Source organism: Hydra viridissima, unplaced genomic scaffold, assembly GCF_058129835.1.
Source record: "Hydra viridissima isolate aposymbiotic clone 2 unplaced genomic scaffold, HvirCarnegie_v1 scaffold_9, whole genome shotgun sequence".
NCBI lineage: Eukaryota > Metazoa > Cnidaria > Hydrozoa > Anthoathecata > Hydridae > Hydra > Hydra viridissima.
The window spans coordinates 10,884,988-10,909,241 of record NW_028324308.1 but is presented as its reverse complement, the minus strand read 5'-3'; the positions used below and the strand labels follow the sequence as shown (position 1 = coordinate 10,909,241).

Below are 24,254 nucleotides of genomic sequence, written 5' to 3'. Positions count from 1 at the left end.
AAAATGCCAAAATAAACTCAATGTAGTCCACGAAGTAACTGTGCTATATTCACTAAAACTGTTGATATACCAAAATTGTTGATAAAATAGTCGATAAATATTGTTGGTATCTCTAACAAAATAAAAACATGTTATCTTTGTTAAGTTTTAGGAATTTAAAAAAAATCAACAATTGACCCCGGTCAACAAAGTCACCCCGGCGACCAAAGTTACCCCGGTTGACGGTACCATTTTGAATACTTTTTTAAAAGGGCAAACTTTTTTAACGCCTTACGGCGTTAAAAAAGTTTTAATGATTTTGCGCATGCGCAGATTTCACATTTAATAAACTTTTTTAACGACTAACTTTTTTAACGCAACACCGGATCGAAGTTAGACATCTAGTATATATAATATATCATTGAAATAAGTAGCCTTGTTCCGTTAGGTCTTCAAAGTTACTTAAATTTCTAATTTGCAAGTCAAAAATTTAATTTGAAAAATGCCTGTTCATGACTATTCTGTTGAAGATGTGAAACAATATCTCTCTGATGTAACGATGAAATATTACAAATCAGAGCGTAAATCTTTTTTAAAGTATGCAAAAAAATTCAAACTATGTGGTATGTAAACATTACATTATACTTTGTTGAATAAATAATTATTGTCATTGAATTAAATCTAAATTTTTACATACTTTAGATGGTAAATTGTATTATGTATAAAGCCTTATTTATCAGGAAAACAAGCATTGTCCACCCAATTGATTTTAAAAGAGCATGATTATTGTCTTAAAATGACTAAACAATTAATTGAAAAAGATGATTTAAAAATGATTTTAAAGAAATCCAGCAAGAGAAAGCATCCAACTTCTCTTACTGACGCAAGTGTATCTAAATCCAAAAGATTATTTTGTCCTGCAATTTCTGTAGATAATAATTTTTATTCAACATCAGCGTAGTCAGTCAAGCTATGCATAGATGTTTTAAAACATCTATCTTGTTGGCTTGATGATACTTTAATTGATATTACACAAAGCTTTCTTTCACATCAGTTTCCTGAAGTAGGTGGATTTCAAAGTTCTCGGATTTTTAATTCAAAAAACTTTGGTGGTTAAACTATTTCTGGAAAGTTTGTTCAGATACTTAATGTTAGAAATTCGCATTGGGTTCTAATAAGTAATTTAACATCTGAAAATGGTTCTAATTCTGTTCAGTATTATGATTCACTGTTTACTAGATTTAATAAAGGCACTGTTCCATTACTGGTAAACAGAGTTGCACGATCGTTAATAAATGAATGTATTTCTTCTTTGAATGTGGAGGTCATAAGATGTCAAAAGCAAGACAATGGAAATAATTGTGGGCTTTACGCTATTGCAAATGCTACTGGTTTATGCAATGGTTTTGATTCAAGTTTAATTTTCTGGGATAAAATTAGTATGAGGCCTCATTTCCTGCAGTGTATTGAGAGAAAAAAAACGGAGATATTTCCTTACATTTCTTTATCATATGGTAAAAAAGTATACTCATTATCATTTCAATGTGATAATTTCTGTCACTGCAATAATAATTTTTTTTAAAAACCTTAATAAAAGCTAGATATTTGATTTATTAATTTTTGTTTTGTGAGCATAATGACTTGAAATCTTTTTGTTAAATGCATAAAAATATTTTCTTAACAAAAACCTATTTTAAACAAAAACTAATTTTAAGTGTCTTTGATTGATTTGGTTTTAGATTAGAGTTATAAGTAGTAGAGATACAACAAGTAGAGTTACAAGTAGTAGTTATAAGTTAGAGTTAGAACTAGAGTTATAAGTAGTAAAGATGGAACTAGACTAGAGTTTACTCAATTTTATAATAGAGTTTATTGTAGAGTTTTTTAAATTAGATTTATTATGATAATTTAATTATTTAAAAAAAAGTTGTTACTATATTTTAAATTCTAGTTGTATCATCACTCTAACTATTAAGTAAAAGTTATAATTAATAAATATAAATTATAAATATAAAAAAGTTAAAAATAGTTTTCTAATATTATTTTTCTTATATTTCACTTTAGATTGCCTGCTTACATTTCAGGTTAAAAGTACTTTTTTAAATTTAAACATAATTGTCTTTTTTGTTTGTTTCATCTGTCAATTTATTATAATTATCTAGTAAATAAGTCTAATTATAATAAGAATGAAAACTTTCTTTTTTTTTTTCTTTTTTTTTTTTTGAGTTTTAGGTACAACAACTTAAGCTCTTATGGCTAGGAGTAATTAAAGAAAAAGATTCCATCACTTATGTTAAAAGTATATTTGATAGGTAAACCTCGATCCCTGTTGTTTATTTGAGAAGGCAGACAACTGACAATCTAGGAGAGGTATATTTAAATGGACACAAGTTTAATAACAATACAAAGTTGAATGTAAATTTATTTTGGAAAATAAATTTTTAACAATTTAATGTTATCATGTCTTTTTTTTTTTACATTTCTCTTTTTGTTTCCACGTAATTGTAATCTTCTACATGATTTAATCGCTTACACATCCCACGTAAGCGTGTTTGGACGGTTTAATTTGGATAATGGTGGTTTTTAATTGTAACGTTATGGAAGGTTTGAGATCATATTTAGATCAAAACCTAGAACTCGTTAAATTTCAAACCCTTAACTCGTTTTTCAGATCAGAAATAGATTCCTAGGTTTATTAAGTGTAATAGACTTTAAACTTTTTACACTTATATGAAAATTTTCATCAGCAGAAAATTTATAGATTAAGCTGCTTTTTTAAAATATTTTTTAACTAAAATAACTCTTAGAAATACTATTACATTAACAGATAACATTAGTTATCCAGGAGGCACCGTGTGGGGTGCGCGCCAGATATCAAAATACAAACTTATTGTAACATTTATATCACAATCTATAAACATGAGACAATGCAATATAAGATCGTTAATCAAGGGAAGTGCGGCGCTCCTAATTTAGGAATTTTCATTTATCGTATTGTTATGTTAAATATGTTTGCAAATATTAAGTTCCTATAAGACTATTTTTAAAGTCATATATATTTCAATAAGGATTTTATAAAACTTTAACTTAATCTTAAATTAAAATTTAAAATTAAGTTTAAAATTACGTTTGGTATTAAAAATACTGTCTTGATTGCTCATTTTGTCCACTTCTTTAGCGGGATACTTATTTAACGCCTATAATGGCGTTAAATAAGTATCTGTAAACTAACGCATGCGCAGATATAATATTTTAACTACTTTCTTAACGGGCTACTTATTTAACGTGACACCGGAGTGGATGGGCTTTGGTGAGCATCTGCGATTTTCGGCAACGATTTTAAAGATAAAATCTGTGACCATTTTTTCACCGCGTGCTCGAGGTAGGTGGCGTAAGGATGGATTTTTCTCGTCTTTTTTTAGAAATTTATATTGACTTAGATAGTATTTTAAAAGTAGAGTGTTGTAAGTTTATTACAATTTGTTTTTTTTTTGCAGTTACTAACGTTTTTAGTGATTTGATTGCTATTCATAACTTCATTCCTCTTCTAGAAGTGAATTTACATTGAAGGGATGATGGTTTTTTTTTCTAACTTTTGAATCAATTTTATATATCTATTTTCTATATACCTGCCAAATTTCATTAAAAAAAATGACACGCTCATATTCTATTTTTGCACGCAGTAAAGGTACCAAATATTCTTCTGTTGTAGAGGTTGGGGGGGGGGGGGACTCACGATTATGAGCATTTTGTATATTTGACAGAAAGATGAAACTTTATTTAAAATATTGGTAATTTTTTTAAAGTATTCAAAACATGATTTACACACACACACACACACACACACACACACACACACACACACACACACACACACACACACACACACACACACACACACACACACACACACACACACAAAACACCATATTCTGTGATTAGTTGAATAAAAATGTAACCAAGGCAAAGTAATGCGCTAAAAACTAAACAATGAAGTTCTATTATAAAACCACCGTAAGCCGAACGCTAATTTTTTAAGTTGGTTGCAGTTTTCTTAAGCATCCCAGCAAACATTAAGCAGGCGGACCGACAACAGACCACTGTCCGCACTTATACCGTGCCAAAGTCGGCCGCCCACTGCGTTGCCGCGTAGGCTTGCACATCGTATTTACATCGGTGCGTTAGCGGAAAACTGCAGGCGGTTCGGCAGCGGACCGATGGCGGCAAATCGACAACTTTTGAACAATGGTCCGTCAGCGGCAAACCGATGATAAAGCGATAGGGGAATAGCATAGGACCTATAATATGTTTTCACTAAGATTTGAATGAATTGATATGAAGACTCCACGGGAAGAAACGGCAGGGTCACATTTTTTCATTTTGAGATAAATCATTATTAAACTTTTAAACCTTTATAAGTTTCGAAGTTTTAGGAAAATTTAGAAAAACTTTAAATATGCATCAAATCATTTATTTGATTTGAATTCAAATACAAAATATGCTATTATGGTTAGTAAAGCTAGAAAGTGTAAAAAGTCGAAACTTTCAAAATGTTACCCTGCCGTTTCTTCTCGTGGAGTCTTCATATACATATTATTTTTTATTTTTGTTTGAATAGAACGCACTTATCGTTAGCAAAATTGTGTATATCTTTCAGCGCAATTTTTACTCATAAAAGAATGGCAATTCCTGCCGATGCCTGGAAGGCACATCAAATACCTTTTGACTTTGTGCATAGGTATATAGCTGTTAAATACGAATTTATTATACTAAAATTCTCCTTGCACCAAAAAACACTACCCCAACTATAAATCATTTGGTCATACGTGGCAACGCTTAAGCTCGGTGAACAAAAAGAATAATCAGAATTTATAATAAAAATCATTTTAAGATTGCAATTTACAATTACAATATGAATATTAAAGTCGCAATAATTTTTCTTTATTTTAAACAGAATATATAAAATATTTGTATCTACAGATTATTGCTTAACTTGCGTTTAGCGAACGTTTAAGATATAAACTATAAAGTAAATAGTTAATTTTAAACACATCTTTAAGTTTAGTTAGATCTCATTTCAATCGAAAACTAAATATATTCGGAAAGCCATAATGTGTTGAAAATCGATTTACGTTGCAGTCTGCAGACTTCTAACTTTAACCTGAAAGCAGACAAGGATATATAATGAAACAAAACACAAGCTAATCAAAATAAAAAATACCCAACTTAACGAATCCTTATATATAGAAAGACAAGAAAGAAATTTAAATACTTTTAAAGAAATGATTGATTATGATATACCTTCAAGCTCCAAGATGTATATTAAGCTACAAGAAGCTCCTGATAAAAAATCTGATAGTATACAGAAAGAAAAAAGTGAAATGTTAAAAAAAAAAGATTTATTTACAGAAAAAAGTGATTTATATGATGATGATTATGACCTTAAAGGTTCGCTTTTCCATCAAAAAAAGCACACATGCAAAAAAAAAGTTTGACAGCTACTAAAATGAAAGCACCTACGAATTAAATTCTCTTTGCTCTAAAGGAATGTGTGATCCTGGAGTGGTTGAAACCTCTGAATATTTATTAGCAGAGGGTTCTTATGTTGTTGTAAGGTTTGAAGGAAAAAAGACGCCATATCATTTTGTAGGCAAGTTGTAAATATAGAAAATGATAACAATTGGAATATTAAATACTTTAGACGAGATTTTGATGCTTCAAACTCAAGAATCATCTCCTTCAAAGAACCACAAGTTCCTGATTACTTTGTTACAGAAACAAAATCAATCATAACCCAGCTAGCACACATACGTTGGGCCAACGTCGAAAAATTGGTTGGCCGATGGTCGGTAATCGACGCTGGCTTAACGTCGATTTGGTAGTCGGCGCGACGTCCAAACCAACCGTTGGGCTAACGTTGGCCCAACGTCGATTTCGACGTTGGGCGAGCGTCGCATTCTGACTTTGGCCCAACGTAATATTTTAATAATAATAATTATTAAAATATTACGGTAAATATTTTTATTAATAGTTTTATTTTGTTTGCAAAATCATTGCTTTTGATTCATAAGATGTGCATACCTTCTGAATCAGTAGTAAAGTTTTTGCAAACAAATTAAAACTAATTCTTTAATTAGTAAACTATTTCTTTATATAAGGTGGAACTATTTCTTTAGAGAAAACGCAGCTATTTCTTTAAATAAAGTGCGACTATTAATTTAAATAAAGCGCAACTATTTCTTTGTAATGTTTATTAAAATGTCCAAATAAGTTAAGATAAAATTTGGCGCTAAGAAACAAAAGTAAACATTGATGCTGATTAATGAACCAACTTTAACTTAATAATTACACAGAGAAAATCAAAATTTGTTATAATAATCATTATAATTAAGTTAAAATAATCGTATAAATTATACACATATCTAAACATAATAATGTTCTTTCTAACTGCTTGGCATCCTAACGAATCTTGCATCTTTACTTCGCTTGAGACCAACTACAACGTTCGAATGCTCCTCGTTATACAATTTGATAGTCTTTAATAATCTTTAACTTGATAATCTTTGATTTTGTATCTTTCATTTGATAAGCTTTAGGCATTGCCATAACTACTGTGAAAATTATAAGTATTATGTTATATATATTTGTGTGAAAGTAAAATGCACATAAACAAAAACATAATAATTTTTTTTATGTATTATCTGCACAAAAATGGTGAAAAAACAGTAGGTTCATTTGTTGATATTGCATTCATTTTTTCAAGTCATGGTCTATACAGAAAATTTTTGAATAATATTATCAGTATTTCACTGCAATAATTAGAGGCAACAAGCTTCAGAACTCTACTATAAAATTACTAAAAGAATTCCAATTACCATTAAAATGCCAAAAATATATATAAATAATACACTCCCAAATAATTGTTACCTTCTCCCTCTTTAACAGCTGCCAAATGAATTAAAAAATAAACGCCCCTTTAAACATAACTGAAAAAAAAGAACAATTTAAACAAAAGCTTCATTCAGTAAATAATTATAAATGTCAATAAATAATAATGAAACAATAAATAATAAAAACATACAATACAAAAACTATACAGAAACAAGAAGTTATATAATATATTATAACTTTAGGACATTTTAACAACATACAATTATAATGCAGATAAGAATTATAATACAGGAATGAGGTACACTTATATTTACTACCAATATCTTATCTTTGTAAAACACATGCATTTACTAACATCTTTGTAAAACAAAACCATCTACTAAAAATATGTTATCTTTGTTAAACACATGGATTTACTAATAAATAAATATTTAACATTAATGCTGATCAAAGAAGCATCTTTAACTTTGTAACACAGAGAAAAATCAAAATTTGTTGTAACAATAATTATAATTATATTAAAATATTTGTACAAATTATACACATATTCAAACATAATAATGTTCTTTCTAACAGCTTAGCATTCTTACAAATCTTGCATATTGATTTCACTTGAGAGCAACTTTAACGTTTGAATGCTCCTCATTATACAACTTTATATAAACATTTGAACTTGCATCTTTCATTTGATGAGCTTTAGACATAACTACTGTTAAAATTATAGGTAATAGGTATATATATTTGTGTTTGTAGATAACAGTAACATAATTTACATATTTATATATTCGATAAATAATCTATATCAAAATAAAAATCTATATTTGAAGTAAAAAAATAGTTAATGACAAACACATGCAAAAAATATTTAGTTTATACAAATAAAATGCATATAAAACATAAAATAATTTTTTCGATCTACCTGCATAAACATGGCAAAAAAATGTGATTTAAAAAATACTAATCAGTACATTTGTTGGCATTGCATTCATTTTGTAGAATACCACAAATGCATATAACAAAATGCAACACTTAATTGGTAATACTTATTAAGTATTACCAAGTAATGAACTACTAAAGACTTAAGTGGTTAATAACTATTTAGACTGCATAGTTATTAACTACTTAAGTCTATAGTAATTAATAACTCTTTAATTGTATGTATCATATTATATGATACTGACTGTATCATATTTTATGATACAGACTATATCATACAGTGTTTGACATGCAGTAGTTGTCTAAATAGCATAGATAGTATTATGCTTTGTATGTACTACATACATTATGTTTATGTACAACATACACTATTATTTATAATGTGTGTACTACATGCATTAGTACTGTATGTGGTACATACATTATTAATAAAATATTGTTTAGCTAGATAAATTAACTAGATAAAACTGAGGGATGATACAATTAACTACATTGTAGTTGATTGTATCATACATCAGTTTTAAAAATCCTACAGTTTGTATCAATAACATTATGACATAATGTTATTGATACAAACTACATGATTTTTAAAACTAATGCATGATATCATGCAAATTAATCGTATATACGATTAATTTATGTGTATGTACAGTACATACATTATTAATGTATGTAGTACATACAAGATTAAAACAAGAGTTTATTTAACTTTAGTTTATAATGTCATTATAAACTAAAAACATTATAAACATTATAATTTATATATAATGACATTATAAACATTATAATTATACATAATGACATTATAAACATTATAACTTAATTAAATAAACTCTTGTTTTAAAGAAAAATTAAAAACTGCATCTTAATAGATATAAAAATTAGCATGTTTGTATTTATTTTTTTAATGATTTGATATTAAATTCGAAATTACTCAATATTGAGTATTGAGTAATTTCGAATTTAATATTACTACGAAATTATTATAAAATCATGAAATTTAAAGCAATAAAATACTCTAATAAAAAGTTGCGCCACAACAGCTTTTAAAAATTTTTTAACGCTAAACCCGGTATCACGCTGTACTCATTTAAAAATGGTCGTATTTCGACGTTGGCCCGACGTTGGTTCAACGTCAGCGCGAAGTTAATAAAATTGGCCAACGCTTCCGACGTTGGTCCGACGTCGGCCCAACGTATGTGTGCTAGCTGGGAAAACATCTTCCGTGTCCCCTATATGAAAAAAGCAACATATCTTTTTTGAAAGAATCTATTGGTGACTTGTATGTGCGTTAATATTATATTAGTGTGTTTCATATACTTATATTTACATATCATATGTTTTTTTTATATACTATTATCTTAGCTCAAACGAATTATATATTTGGCAAGTGTTTTTCATTTGTATATTATATATATATATATAGTTATACATATATAAAACTAATAGGATTTAAAAATTTGTAGACATTCGATTTTGGGGGATCTTTGGAGCCCAGGCCATGGCCTAGTCTGGCCTATTGGTAATTTTATTTATGGTTTTATTTGGTATTAGACTATTGATTAATTCAGTTCTGTATGTATGTATATTTATCATCTCACTTTTTAAAATTATTTACAAGTTTTTTTTTTATTTTGAAAAAAGCTATAAAAAAGTGCTCAATTACCCCACGCTACGGTATATAGTAAAGCGTTGTATATAAGGCGGTAGATTTTCGTATCCGCAAATTTAGTTTTTCTACTTGTTCCTTTACCAAGGACCTCATTGCTCAGAACATTTTTTTGCAGTCTTTCCAGTCGCATCCACCCACTTGGCGAAGTTGCGTCAGCTAGAGTGAAAAACAATTGGCTAAAACTTCACCTTTTTTTTTTTTAATAATAATCGTTATACATAAGAAGACCTTTTTTTTTTTTTTTATAAAAAAAAAAAATTATATAAAAAAAGGTCTTCTTATGTATCAACTTCAATTGGACAATCAAATCTTGGACAATCCTCAAATTGAAGTCATTAGAATAAAAACGTTGATACCGAATTTGACAAGTGGTCTAGAACTTGGCATATGTTGTGTTCGGTCTCACCGGTAGAATAACCGAGCTGGAACTCATATAAGATGCAGTGTCAAATATCGGATTTTTAATCTTACATTTAATGTAAAGCCAATCACATGTACTCGCTTATATAGCTGCGTACAAATTTCTAGAAAATAATGAACCATTGATGCATTAAAACAAAATATATGAATATTCTAAAATATCATAGAATTTCTCATGTTCTAATGAGATTTATTTGTAATAGTGCAAGTGCGAAAGCACCTTTTTTCCAACCCAATTAAAATAAAATATGAAAACTTTGATAATAACATTCATTTAAAAAAGAATATTGATCTAACTTTTGTAGATGCTATGTTGATCTTACACTAAATTAATGTTTTCAAATCGGTAAATAACTTTTTACTTAATAACTCTCACGATCCAGATTTGTATTTTTTTAATGAAAATAATTTTAACTCGCGGTTTTTTGAATTAGGAACTTTTAAAAATGAATTTTAATCATTAAATAACAAATTTACGGTGATACACATAAATATTAGAAGTATAATTAACAATATTGACAAACTAAAACATTTTCTTATAGAATGTAATTATTTGTTCAGTATGATTTGCTTAACAGAAACTTGGTGTTCTGACGAATCATCCAGAATAAATTCAAACCTGTTAATTCCGAACTACAAGCTAATATCTTATGAGCGAAAAGTTCAAAAACGAGGAGGTGGAATTATGAATTATATTCATAATGATCTGACAACTAAAATTAGAGACGATCTTTCGGTTTCTGATGTCGATGGGGTGAGGTCTTTACGATTGAAATAATGAACAAAAAATTAAAAAATATACTGGTGCCCACCTGTTACAGACCACATGAAGGTATATAAAAAACTTTTCAAATCACCCAAAACAAATACTTCTAAAAAATAACAAAGAGCACAAAATTTTATTTTGTATTGGAGACATAAATATAAACTGTCTACAGTACAATGAAGATGCTGTTACCAAAACTTTTTTTGACGGTATGTTTCAACACTACATCTTTCCTATAATAAACAAACCAACCCGGGTAACATTTAATTCAATCACTGCAATAGACAATATATTGACTAATTCATTTTATGATTCTTCATTAAAAGCAGGTGTTATCAAAACGGATATATCCGATCACTTTCCAATATACTTTTCCTTTTCTCAAGACACAAAAAATAATAACTCTAAAACCAAAGTCTATAAACAAAAAATTAATAATTTTACTATTCAACAGTTTAAAGAATCACTATCGGCAGTAAGGTGGGACAGGATTTACCAAGAATGCAACCTTGGGCATACCAACTCTGCTTATAATGAATTTATAGAAATATTCTTAAAGCACTACGATAATCATTTCCCAATTGTAGAACAAGAATTAAAAGTAAAATACTTACAATGTCCATGGATTACTAGAGGTATAAAAAAATCTTCAAAAAAAAAAAACAAAGACTTTACATCAAGTATTTAAAAAACAGAAATGAAAAAAATCTAAACACTTACAAACAATACAAAAATTTATTTGAAAAAATAAAAAAAAAATCGAAGAAAATTTACTACTCGAATCAAATAAAAAATGTAACTGGTGACATTAAAAAAACATGGAATACTGTAAAAGAAATAATTGGGAACAAAAAAACTAAATCAAATACCTTACCTGCTCAAATCGTCATTGACAATATAGTATACAGTGACAAAAATACGATTGCTGAAAAATTCAACAATTTTTTTGTTAACATTGGCCCTAATCTTGCCTCGAAAATTAAGTCTCCTAATAACTCATTCAAATCATACCTAAGTGACATCCAGAGCGAACTAAACTACAAAGAACTAAACTATCAAGAACTTAATGTTGCTCTAAATTCCTTAAAATTAAATAAAACTCCAGGTATAGATGATATCTGTAGTAGAGTAGTGGCAAATGTCTTTACAACGATAAATAAACCTATATATGAAATTTTTAAGTCTTCGATTAAAACAGGAGTTGTACCGGACAAGCTTAAAGTAGCTAAAGTAGTACCAATATTTAAATCAGGTGAAACATACTTAATTAATAACTATAGACCTATCTCGGTACTCCCTACCTTTTCTAAGCTTCTCGAAAGAGTAATCTATAACAGATTGTATGAGTACTTAATCCAAAATAAAATTCTAAATAAAAAGCAATTTGGTTTCCAAAAACAATATTCAACTGAACACGCAATCCTAGATCTAGTTAACAATATAAGTGATTCTTTTTACAAAAAAACAGTATGTTCTAGGCATCTTTATAGGCCTGTCAAAAGCGTTTGATACTGTAAATCATTATATCTTACTTAAAAAAATGGAAAGTTATGGGATAAAAAACATAACCCTTGACTGGTTCAAAAACTATCTTAGCAACAGGCAACAATGTGTTTTTTCAGATAGTTATAAACACTTAAAACTACTACGAGTTGAGTGTGGTGTCCCCCAGGGTTCCATTCTTGGACCTCTTTTGTTTCTTCTATATATAAATGACCTTACAAAAGCCTTGGATAAACTTGATGTTATTATGCTTGCCGATGACACAAACTTATTTCATTCCTCGAACTCAATCAAAGACCTTTACAAATGTATGAACAAAGAGCTTAAAAGATTAAATATATGGTTGAAATTGAACAAGTTATCACTAAACACAGAAAAAACAAAATACATATTGTTTCATTCCAAAAAACAAAAAAATAATATACCTACTATCCTTCCTCCACTAAAAATAGATAAGGTAAACATTGAAAGAACAAAAACAACTAAATTTCTTGGGATCCTTATTGACGAAAACATATCTTGGAAAGCCCATATAAGTACAATAAACACCAAAATTTCAAAAAATATTGGGATACTCTACAAAGTTAAACCTATGTCATCCCAACATAACCTTAAATCGCTTTATTTTTCTTAAATCCAAAGTTATCTTACGTACGCTAATATTACATGGGCAAGTACACACAAATCCAAATTGAGTACTATTTATAAAAGTCAAAAACATGCATCAAGACTAGTTTATAATAAAGATAAACTCACCCATGCCGAACCCTTACTAAAAACCTTAAATGTCTACCAAATCAACATCTACCAAAATGTACTATTTATGCTAAAATACAAACTTGGACTAGTCCCATCGCATTTTTTAAATAACTTCTTTCAAGTTAACTCTAATAGTTATATAACAAGAGCAACAGGCAATTTCACACTGCCTAAAAGAACAACAAAGCTCTCACGGTTTTCTATTTCCTACCGGGGTCCGTACCTGTATAACAAAATAATATCAAAAAATATAGAACTTAAAGTATTAAATAATCCTGCCAACTTAAAAAATAAAATAAAACACCTCATACTTAATATCAACAATTATATTGATATGTATTAAACTTAACAACAAAATCTATACTGAAATATTTATGTGTATCACTGACTGTATTTTGACTATATATAAATATGAAATAGACTTTATTTAACAATTTGAAAAGGTACTCGATGATAAGTCTTCATAGACTTCTACGAGTTTTCCTTTACAACAACATATATATATATATATATATATATATATATATATATATATATATATATATATATATACATATACATACATATTTGAAGTAACAAGAAAATTTCTTGTCCTTTTATCTTTTTCTTATTTTTATTCTATTATTTTTAAAAAAATACTGATAATCTTTCTGATAAGAAACTCTACTAATTTACGTTATACTTAAATATACTTGTTAAACTACGTTTTATTATGATATAATATACTTGTGAAACCACTTTTTATTATGACGTCATACGTGGTAATATTATGTTATATTCTTTTTTTATTTACGTTGCATTATATGATGTCATGTAGTTTTAATGTAACGATGTGTAAATTTATTGAAGTTGTATAAAAAAAAAAAAAAAAAAAATAACGTAAAGTTTCTGTTCACTAAAGGCCATGTTGTTCTTACATAAAAAACAAATAACTACTTGTCTCTAAATTTCAGATAAATTTTGAAAACGATAAGTGTCGATTCACGGTAGGTATGGAAACGGCCCTAAACGTTGCAAACGGTCTTGGTCTTAAAGGTGCTTAATATCGTGTTTAAATTGTGATGTGGTTATTTTTTGTACATTCAAATGCTCTACATCACATGATATAATACTTTGAGTGAAAATTTTTATAAAAAAATTTAAGCCTGTTTTGTACTACTTTTAGACTCCTAAAAAAGTTTGGAAAAAAAGAAACATAAAATAACAGCATTCTTGGGGTTTACTTAAAAACATTTATTGGTGTTCCGGTCTGCACTTTAAATATAACGAAAAACTGAAGGCGCGAAACGTTACGCAATATCACTGCGCAGATTTTAAGGAGGAAACACGGGACACCCAAAAGTGCTTTCTCTAAAGTGCTTTTTTTTTTTAATAAGATTTCTCCATTATCGCATTTTTGCTGCACACATATCAGCATACTAAGAAAAATGGATCTCAGAAAAATTTTAGAAGGAACTGTGTCACCAGGTAACATTTTTTCCCTTGTAGATGTAATGTCGATTTTATTTTCACTATAAACTCCACCACTAGACTTACATTTTAGCTATATATGTTTAAGTAATAAATGTGTATATCAGTTTATAATTTTTGTATTAAGTGTTTGAAAAATTTTTTGTTTTTCTATTTTGTATCTTTGAAGATCATTTATGCAACATTCTCAGTAAGTAAGCGGAATAATTTAAATAGTCAACACTGCCTTAAGTTTCTTCAGTTGACGAAGACTTCAAGTGAAGAATCTTTTACTTAAGCAACACAGAATCATATGCTGTAAATCCAAAATAATTAAAATAAAGTCATCTAATTTTCTAGGTGAAGTATTAGCTAAAGTAATCATTATCAACTAAAACTAATAGACTTAACACTGACTACTTGGAAAAACAACGCATTACAAGTTATATTTAAATTATTTCAAACTATATTTTTTAAATTAGAGCTAGTGATGTAATGAGATTAAAATCACTTTATTTAGAATTCTAGTTCTAACCCAACCAATAAAACTAAATTATAGAGTTAGCTCTTTAGTATCATGTCTTAAACTCTTAATAGTTGCAGCAGTAATAAAAATTCAGTTAGGTGAATTGTAATTTTTATTTTTAAATATTTCTTTTGAGGTTCAAAATAACTTGTCTTGCATGCAATTGTTTAGGTTTTTAAATACTAGAGATTTTTGAATACTTTTCATTTCTTTTCCTTTACTGCAGCTTGTTCAATTTCTGATCAGCTACAAGCATCAACATCTTTGTCTTCTTGTTTGTTACATTTTAAGAAAATCCTGTGAGCTGTATCCAAAAATTATTTTCATTCATTAAAGTAAAACTTGCTTTGTTTAAGAGTTTCAATAATGACCGATCATTCTTTCTTTAACTATGGTAAATGTCCAAAAACTTTCTATTTACTTTATAAGAAGGTTTATAGTCTGGAATGGTATTTTTTCCTTTAAGAGAAAATGGGGATAAAAATTAGTCCAGGAGTTTTATATTTGCTTGGCCCATATAAGAGGAAAATCAATTAGTTACAAGAAAGTTCTTGTTTCAAAGATAACATGGATTTTAAGAGAAACAAATATTTGAAGCTTTTTTTAAATTTATCAATTCATAAAGAAATTTAAAATATTGTATTAGGAATCAACTGTGTTAACTGCAAATTTTGACTAAAAATGAACTTTAAAGGAAATAAAAGATTTTTAAATAGATTACTTGTTTTAGCTAACTCATCAGTTGTTGTTTTTGTATCTAGGTGCATTAGAATTCATTTTCTGTATTGAGCCATACTATTCCACAATTGTTTTGTGATAAAATTTAAAATTGGAAAACATCTTTTACTTATAACTTCTGTAAATGAAAGCCACAGAATGTATTTATAAGCTAAACTAGTTTTTCTGTATATTTCACAAAAACATATTGATTCAAAAAAGGTAGCAACAAATTGTGCAGTCTTTGCAGGCTAGAGGTGTGCGAAACTCAAAGTTTTGAGTTCGAGTTTATTCAATAATCGAACTTGAATTGAATGTGTTTAGTTAATCGAATATAATTCGAATTTCAAACCTAAAGTTTAATATTTAAAAAGTTGCTGTGAAATAGTCTTAAAAAGCTTCAAAAAGTCTCTGTAAAATAATATTAAAATGCTTCAAAATGGAGGACAAGAGAGTAAGGAGCGTTATTTGAATTATTTTGATAGGTGTAAAGTTAACAATACTATTTTTGGTTTTTGTAAAATTGGAAAATGCAGTCAAAAAATACCTTGTCCTACTTCATCTAAAACTGGCTTATTTACTCACCTGAGAGTTTATAATAAGAAGGAATCAGCAGAGTGTAATAAAAAGGCACAAGATGCAAAAAGAATGAAAAAGGAAGAAGAGAAAGTTGAAAAACTCCTGTCAGTTAGTGTTACAGATCTGTGGGCTAACAAAATAGCATGGACGTCTGAAATTGAAGGCATGATTAGTATGGTAGTGAAATTTTAAAAAATCGTCTCGCACTACTATCACAGTATTCAATTATCTCAATTGCTGTATGCACAACAAAGGCAATTAAAAAGAGATGAATGTGGGCTTATAATGAGTGTATCAACATGTTGGAGTTCAGACTATTACATGATTCAACGTCTTATGGAAGAGAAAGCGCCCTTATCAGCCAAATCGCATTAACTGGTAAGGTGGAAATCTCACTACGAACAAATGGAAACTCGCTGAGGGTTATGTAAAGATTTTAACTCATTTTTAACAGGCTAGTAGAAAGCTGTGTGGTGAAAGTTACCCAACATTATCTATGAAAATACCAGCTCTACATGGATTACAGCAGAAATTGCAAGTTTTCATCAGTGATATTGCAAATAGAGGCTCTGGAATTTTACTGGCACAGAGTCTTGTGGCATCTTTAGAAAGAGGGTTTCCTTCTTTTGACAAGGTAATGTAAATAATTATTTATATACTGAGACTCAGTATATAATTGTTTATCTCAGTGTTTTATTTATCTTTTTTTGACATTCTCTGTCATTATTAATCACACACTAATTTTTAATTACCTATTTCCACATAAAGCTTTCTTTAACTTCAATTGCATTACGGACCATGGTCATACTCATCTAATATATTAGTATCTAGTTATCTATATTTGTTGAACTGTAATATTTTATTAGATTCAGACAGATGCAGTTTGCACACTGGTAGATCCCAGATACAAGTCACTTTATTGCAAACAACCTGAGAAGCTGGTGGCCAACTTGTCAAAGCTTCATGAATTACTCAATGAACTTTCAACAGTTCCAGGTTCAGGACCAAAACCAGTCAAGTCTCAGCACTCAGTGACTGAGTCCACACTAGAAACACAATCAACAGGCTTATGGGAATCCCTCATTAACATGATGACAGCAACTGCAACCAACAACAATCTTGTTGATGCTGATGTGTCAAGTACAAGTGTGCTTGATGATGATGTGAAGACATACTTGAAAGATATGGCAATTGGGCGCAATGGTTGTCCACTGACATGGTGGAGGCAAAATAAGTCAATTTTCTTGTCTTCGTAAGTTTGCTCAATCACTTCTGGCAATCCCAGCAACCAGTGTCAATTCAGAGCGTCTGAACTCAACATCTGGGAACATCGTTTCCATTAAACGCTGCAGTCTTCAATCAGAGCATATAGAAGAACTTACCTTTCTTTATAAAAATTTGTAGACTTTTAGCATTAGGATAAATATGGTTTGTGGATGATGACATTTTAAAATGAATTTAATGTACACTTTCACTAGTTTGTTTAATAATCTCAAACTTGATTGAATTTTTGGTAATCTCAATCGAAGATAAAAAACCTAATCTCGCACAGCTCTATTGCAGGCTATGCATGACTTACAACATGTATATCCAAGTTCTTCTGTATTATCCAAGTTTTTATCCATCATGTTGCATGTACTAAAATGAATTTTTTGATATTATTGTAGTTCAAAGAAAATTGATTAATTTTAGTACATGTGGTTTTCTGCTGTAGCTTGTTTATCAAAACAGCAATAAGTAGCCACTCAATTTTTTTAAAGAAGATGTTAGTACATATATTGAATTTTCAACTGTTTCAACTGAAAGACTTAGAAGAGAAAAATCAGCATACAAAACTCAACTTTCCTTAAAATAAGTTTGTTCATACTTTCAATTATGTTTTTAAATACTGTGAACTTTTACTTTATAAGAATTGAATATATTAAAAGGAAATATAGATTTACACGGATTAGTTAAAACTTTTTTTAAAAAATTCTATTTTCTGGCAGAGTACTATCTGCTTCCAAATCATATTTTTAAATCAAATATTTCATAAACTTTTTAGATGAAATTATTAGTAGTCTTTAATACAGTATCAAATTGTATTAAACAATTTTTTAACATTTCTGTTGTTTGTGAAACTGTGTTGTATAAAATCAAAATGTCCATACTAACTGCTTGCAAATAGTTTAAAATCAGTGTTGTTAACTGAAAAAATCTATTTAAAAAATGTGTGCTGTTAAGTTAGACTCATTTAAGGAATCCATCTTTAAAACCTTTCGATTTTATATGAAATTCAAATTTACAACTTAAATTGTTTTAAATTACAATTGACAAGAGACAAAGTAACTAAAAGTTTAATGTGCAAGCCAGAATTGAGATTTCAAAATGTTCAAAAATATTTTTGTCAAGGTTGCACCTTTTAACCATGAACATGTTTTACCAATGCACTATGGGATAAAATAAAAATTTATCACAAAAATCAAAAATCACAATTTTTTAATTTTCAATTTAGATATGATTTTTTATTAACTAGTGATTATAGAAATTTGTAGCTAAACAAACTTTGAAAATATCTCTCACGGTATTGATATTGTAGGTTATCAAAATTGATATTTATTAATAAAAAAAAAAAAAAAAATGAAAATTTCTGATATTTTCCTGCAAAGAATTTGCGCAAACAAGTAGAAGCTTTTCCCACAACACATATTTAATAGTTACAAATGTGATTCTTAGCAATTGATTGCAACTAATCAGATCTATATTTCTCCACGTATAAAAACATTTTAAGAAATATTTAGAGATACGGATTTTGGGGTTATTACCATATTTTTGGCTTTACAAGACCCGCATTCTCCATAGTATCAAAAAGTATCAATTATTTTGGTACCAAATGAAAGGTGAATACTCCGGGTTTCAAAAAGGTTAAGGTTAGATACCCCTCAAAATCCCCATTTGAGAGTTATAGAATTTCAAACAGAATGATGGAACTTCACAAAAACCTCAATTTGAGGGAGGTGTAAACTTTATAAGTCATTAAAGCCGATCAAAAAGAGATTGTTGAATCAAATTTGAAATTTATCAATGAATATAAATAAAGTTTAAAATTAAAAAAAATAATAACAAGTTTGACTGATTGCCCTCATTTGGGGCTGGGGGGCTAATGTTTTGGGTTTTTTGTTGTTCCCAGTCTCCAATCAACGCAATTTTTTGCGTAGATCCTCATTCCTTATATATATGAACATACTTAAATATGGAGTTTTCTTTATGTTTCAAAGTTGCTTAGCTCAAACATCAAAAAAAGTTGTCTACAATCTTGCTAATACATACATGTGATCAACTTTATGATTTGCATTAAATACTATTTCTAAAAGCTTACATGCACAAAATATTTATTTAAGTATAACTAGTTTTTAAATAAAATTAGGTCATGCGTTTAGGGTAGAATTCTTGGTAATGTATGCATATGTAGTCATGCGTATAGTAAAGGTCAATTAGTATGAGTAAGCAGTAAATTATCTTGTGACATTTATTATCACTTAAATTCATCTAAACCGATTTTATTAAAGGATCATATAATTAATTTTTATTGCGCATTTCATAAAAGTCATTAATGATGACCGAAAATAGTGAAAATACAGCAGCAATCAGTTTGTTGAAATTTGGGTTTTGGAAAATTGTTATTTAAAGAAAATTTTAAAATCAGTTTTTCAAAATGCATTACAAAGATTGAATCATTTTACAATAAAAAATTAACTGAAAGTGGAATTACTGCATTAAAAGAAGATTTGAATAATCTTAAAAGTAATTTCTCATGACATTGGAGATTAAGGAATTATGATTCTACAAATCTAATGCGCCATCATCCCACTAACTCTGAACAATTTGTGATCTCTCCTGAGTATTTTGTTCAACCATGCCAAACATCACCATTAAGAAAAAGAGGACGACCATCAAAATCATTAAAAGAATTTTGCGAAAGGAGGCAATATCAGGCGGCAACTCAAATAGCCGAAGATTCTGAAGACTGCATTCATGTATTACTAAAAGCTGTTCAAACAGCATCACATAGAAAAGGATGTAAATTCCTGAAACAATTGATTAAGATAGTCATCGATAATATTGATAATGCAGAGGAACTTCTTAGTAAAATCAGTACACAGAAACCAATTAAGATGATGCCAGATGAGGCATTAAATCTTATTGATAATTCATTATCGAAAAATACATACCAAAATTTACGAGTTGAAATGAAAAGTAGAAATGCCAACATCTTTCCAACATATTTTGAAGTCTCTCAAGCAAAGAAGAAATGTCGTCCAGATGAAATCCAATCATCTGATGTGAAAGTGTCAACTTCAATAAAATCACTACCTTGTCACACAATTTCGAGGATTGTACTATTAGAAGATCAAATTGTGAATTATATGAAGGAGATAAATAAAAGTGTTATTGATGCTGAAATGATCTTCGTATACGGTGCTGATGGAACAACTGGTCAAATTGAATATCACCAGGCGTCATCATCTGGTTTATTAATAGATGACCACTCATTATTTACAGTTACCATGACACCATTACAGCTAAGAAGTAAGCTAGATGGAGAAATTTTATGGAAAAATCCTACTCCTCAATCTTTTCAATTTGTGCGCCCCCTGTCTCTGGAATTTACTAAAGAAACAATGGAACATGTTAAGGTAACCTTCCAACAAATTGAAGAGGACATCAAAAACTTAGCTCCATATCAAACAGATACTGGAGAAGAGTTGCAAGTTAATATTTCATCGTTGTTCTTTCCGACCTTAATTGATGGGAAAATTTTAAATTTTTTACTTGACAATAAATCTTCCCAAAGCTGCCCCATTTGTAAATCAACACCAAAGCATTTTAACAACTTGCTAAACTTTGATAATGATCAATTTAAGCCAAAAGGTGATTCGTCCCTTATTTATGGTTGTTAGCCTTTGCATGCTACCATCAACACTCTCAATTGCTTGCTTAATTTATCATACAGAAAAAAGTTAGAATTATGGCAAGTTAAAGGTGAGGAAAATAAAAAAGCTTTAGCTGAAGAGAAGGACAGAGTTCGACATAAAGTAGAGGACTTCTTTAAGATCAAAATTGATAGACCATGTCAAGGCGGACAGGGAAATATAACAAATACAACAACTGGTAATTTATGTCGGAGACTTTTTAGTAAACCTCATGATCTCGCTAAAATTTTAGAACTAGATGATGAACTTGTATCAAATTTAAGCACCATTCTAGCTGCCCTTAATTGTCACGAACATTTGGACTTTGAAAAATTTGGGTCCTTCTGCCATGATACATATTCCTTATTTATTAGTAAGTATAAATGGTTCAACATGCCTGCCTCTCTTTATAAAATTCTTTGTCATTCAAAAAACATTATTATGACACTGCCATTATCACCTGGATTTTTTGGTGAAGAGGGAGCTGAATCTTGTAATAAGTACTATAGGCAGAATCGAAGATATCATTCTCGAAAGTGTTCTCGTAAAAGTAATTTGCTCGATGTATTTAATCGAGTATTATATTCATCAGACCCTATAGTGTCTTCAGCAAAACTGGATGTGAGAATGAAAAGGATTAAACATCAGGTATCAGAAGCTGTCAAAAATTTCCTATTATTTAAAAATTATGAACAAGAAGCTGATTGGGACACTACAACTGAGGAATCAAATTTCATGGATTTAAAGCGTGTACACGAAATAAATGTGAAAGAATAAGCACGTCATTTTTTTTCAGTGGTTGTATTAAAATCTTTTTAATTGTTTTGTATTTTGTTTACGTGTTGTGGTTACAAAAAAATATGTTAGTTTTTGGATTTAACTTGAAATTAGTTTTAAAAATGACAAAAGAAGAAGACGTAAGAGAAAAAATTATGCACAAATATTTACAAAATCCTAATAGTAGCTACAATTTGATTGCAAAATCGTTGCAAATACATCCATACACCGTTAGTCGTGTTATTCAAAGTTTTTCTCAAACAAAATCGATCAAACGCAAATCTGGTGGTGGAAGAAAGGAAGGTTTTAAAGATATAAAACTAGTTAGAAAACTGGTTAACAGTTTTAAGAATAACAAACATGGTTTTCATTCTTTCAAAGCACAAAAAGTGCCCAACCGTTCTGAAACCCAACAAAAAAGTGCAAGAACCCGCGGCAGAAAGTTGTATGACAATTTAATTCTAAAAATTTCTGTTTTATTGAAGATGATGAAACTTATATCAAGTACGATCATCAACAAATTCCTGGTGCTGTTTATTATATTGCCAAATATAGAGGAAAAGCAGATAAGAAATTTAAATACACAAAACATGATAAGTTCGCTAAAAAAGCTTTGATTTGGCAAGCTATTTGCAGTTGTGACAAAAAATCAGCACCTTATATTTCTCAGTCCACACTTTCTGGTTAAATATATGTTAAAGTATGTTTACAAAAACGCCTTTTACCTCTCATTAAATCACACAATAACAGACCTGTGTTCTGGCCTGATTTAGCATCAATTCATTATTGTAGACTAGCTATGGAATGGTGTAAAAAGAATAATGTGAAATTTGTGCCTAAAACAGAAAATCCTCAAAACTGCCCAGAATTGAGAGTTATTGAAAAGTACTGGGCTATTATTAAAAGAAAAATGAAAAAACAAAAAAGCTTTGCAGAAACATTAAAGATATTAAAATATCATTTAAAAAAGCATCAAATAGTTTTGATTCTTATTCTGTGCGCAAGCTTATGGGTACCACTAAAGCAAAAGCTTGAAATTTTATTAGATTCCCACAGGAATAATTAATTTTTTTTTTTCATGTTTGATCTTATATTATTGTATTATATTATTGTATTACTTGGTTCGAAATAAAAATTGAGGAGTACTTTTTTTTAGTTGTTTTTCTACTTTCACATTTATTTTGTGTACACGCTTTAAATGAATGTTCTCTTATTGACTATTTTGAAGACATAGACTTAGATATTTAGCAGTAAATTTTGCATATTTATTAATTATTAAATAACTGCAATATCTACCTACCTATAATATCTTATAATACAGATCTTTATGCTATTATAAAAATTCCGAACTATTTTTCATTTACTTTTTATTGAGAACATTTCAAAAAATTGAAAATTGGATGGAGTTATGCAGAAAGGAACCAACCCACAAAATCCTTTGTTAGGACAAAGAACAATCTTCAATTTTGCAAATATTTTGATGAAAACCAATATGAGGTTTATGTAATGACATTTACAGGCATAAACAAGCAAAATAATTATCACAAATATTTTTGTGCAAAATTTGTATACTTTTGTCCCATAGTGCAATGATAATATACATCATTTTGATTTTCTGTCTCAAATTTGTTCATTTTTTTAATTTTTATATGATCTACGAATAGGTATTGAAATGTCACTCAAAATAGTACATTGATTGCTGCATGTATATCTGACTGTGTAAAACTTGCTAAATTAATTTGCTTCAAATTAGCAGCTGACCATAGTTAGATTACCTATACAATTTAAAATATTGATGTAAAATATATGGAAGGTTTTGGACACTAAATTCAATAAATATTTGTCAGTGGAAATTCTGTATGCAATTATTGTTTAAAATCTTTCTTGAATCAAAATGGTCATATCTACCATTGATTAAGTATTGCTCTTTAGTTGTTATATCATGAATTGTTTCAATTTGGAACAAAAACATACCAGGTTAATAACTTGTTTCTAATAATTTTCTGTATTAAACAACCCATAATTTGGGTTAGTTTTGTAATTGTGGTCTTGGAGAAAAAGATACCTTAGGACCTCTTGCTTTTTATTCTGTTGTTTTCTGTTTTTCACTTTTCTCAATGAAACTGGTTAAATGTTCGTTCAAGTTGATATCATATTTACTTAAAAATAATACCATTTCTATAAAATTGCCATGATCAATTGGTTTGTCTGACAATTTTAATGCCACTTCAAACTCATATCCCCTATAACTCTATTTGCCAATTTACTTTATCATTTTGATCACTCCTAAGAGTACTTGACATAGCTTCTGAATCTTTTCTTAACATA

General features: G+C 28.9%; 2 protein-coding genes, 2 long non-coding RNA genes and 3 pseudogenes across 20 annotated transcripts in view; 6 read left to right on the top strand and 1 right to left on the bottom strand.

Annotated features, from left to right (window-relative positions):
* Positions 1–24,254, top strand: part of LOC149883972 (uncharacterized) — a 312,658-nt pseudogene that overhangs the window by 175,264 nt on the left and 113,140 nt on the right. The window lies entirely within an intron of this gene.
* Positions 351–2,647, top strand: LOC149883988 (uncharacterized). Of its 2 annotated transcripts, none has more exons than XR_016455466.1 (3): positions 351–602; positions 2,044–2,063; positions 2,292–2,647. It is a non-coding gene; the product is annotated as an uncharacterized LOC149883988 (long non-coding RNA). The 2 variants fall into 2 exon arrangements; XR_016455465.1 differs by having other exon boundaries at positions 2,212–2,634.
* On the top strand, positions 602–1,947 carry LOC149883989 (uncharacterized; annotated as a pseudogene).
* LOC149883987 (uncharacterized) lies at positions 4,659–5,861 on the top strand (annotated as a pseudogene).
* LOC149883986 (uncharacterized) lies at positions 6,345–13,443 on the bottom strand. Of its 14 annotated transcripts, none has more exons than XR_016455456.1 (6): positions 9,835–13,443; positions 9,473–9,634; positions 7,461–7,579; positions 7,188–7,249; positions 6,907–6,965; positions 6,345–6,590 (listed from the first exon to the last, which is right to left on the bottom strand). It is a non-coding gene; the product is annotated as an uncharacterized LOC149883986 (long non-coding RNA). The 14 variants fall into 14 exon arrangements; XR_016455458.1 differs by lacking the exon at positions 7,188–7,249 and having other exon boundaries at positions 9,835–10,002; positions 10,711–13,442; XR_016455455.1 differs by having other exon boundaries at positions 6,907–7,579; positions 9,835–10,002; positions 10,711–10,770; positions 10,857–13,442.
* LOC145185452 (importin subunit beta-1-like) overlaps positions 14,207–24,254 on the top strand; it is a 47,245-nt gene continuing 37,197 nt past the window's right edge. The window contains exon 1 of one of the 2 annotated variants that reach the window (XM_090097253.1): positions 14,207–14,393. In XM_090097253.1, the coding sequence (XP_089953379.1) occupies positions 14,354–14,393 (40 nt within the window). In that variant the 5' untranslated portion in view covers positions 14,207–14,353. The remainder of the gene's footprint in view (positions 14,394–24,254) is intronic. The other variant, XM_090097254.1, reaches the window with a different exon arrangement.
* On the top strand, positions 16,048–18,665 carry LOC149883985 (uncharacterized). The gene has a single exon (XM_090097389.1). It carries the CDS (start codon positions 16,048–16,050, stop codon positions 16,387–16,389), a length of 342 nt encoding a protein of 113 aa, XP_089953515.1. The 3' UTR covers positions 16,390–18,665.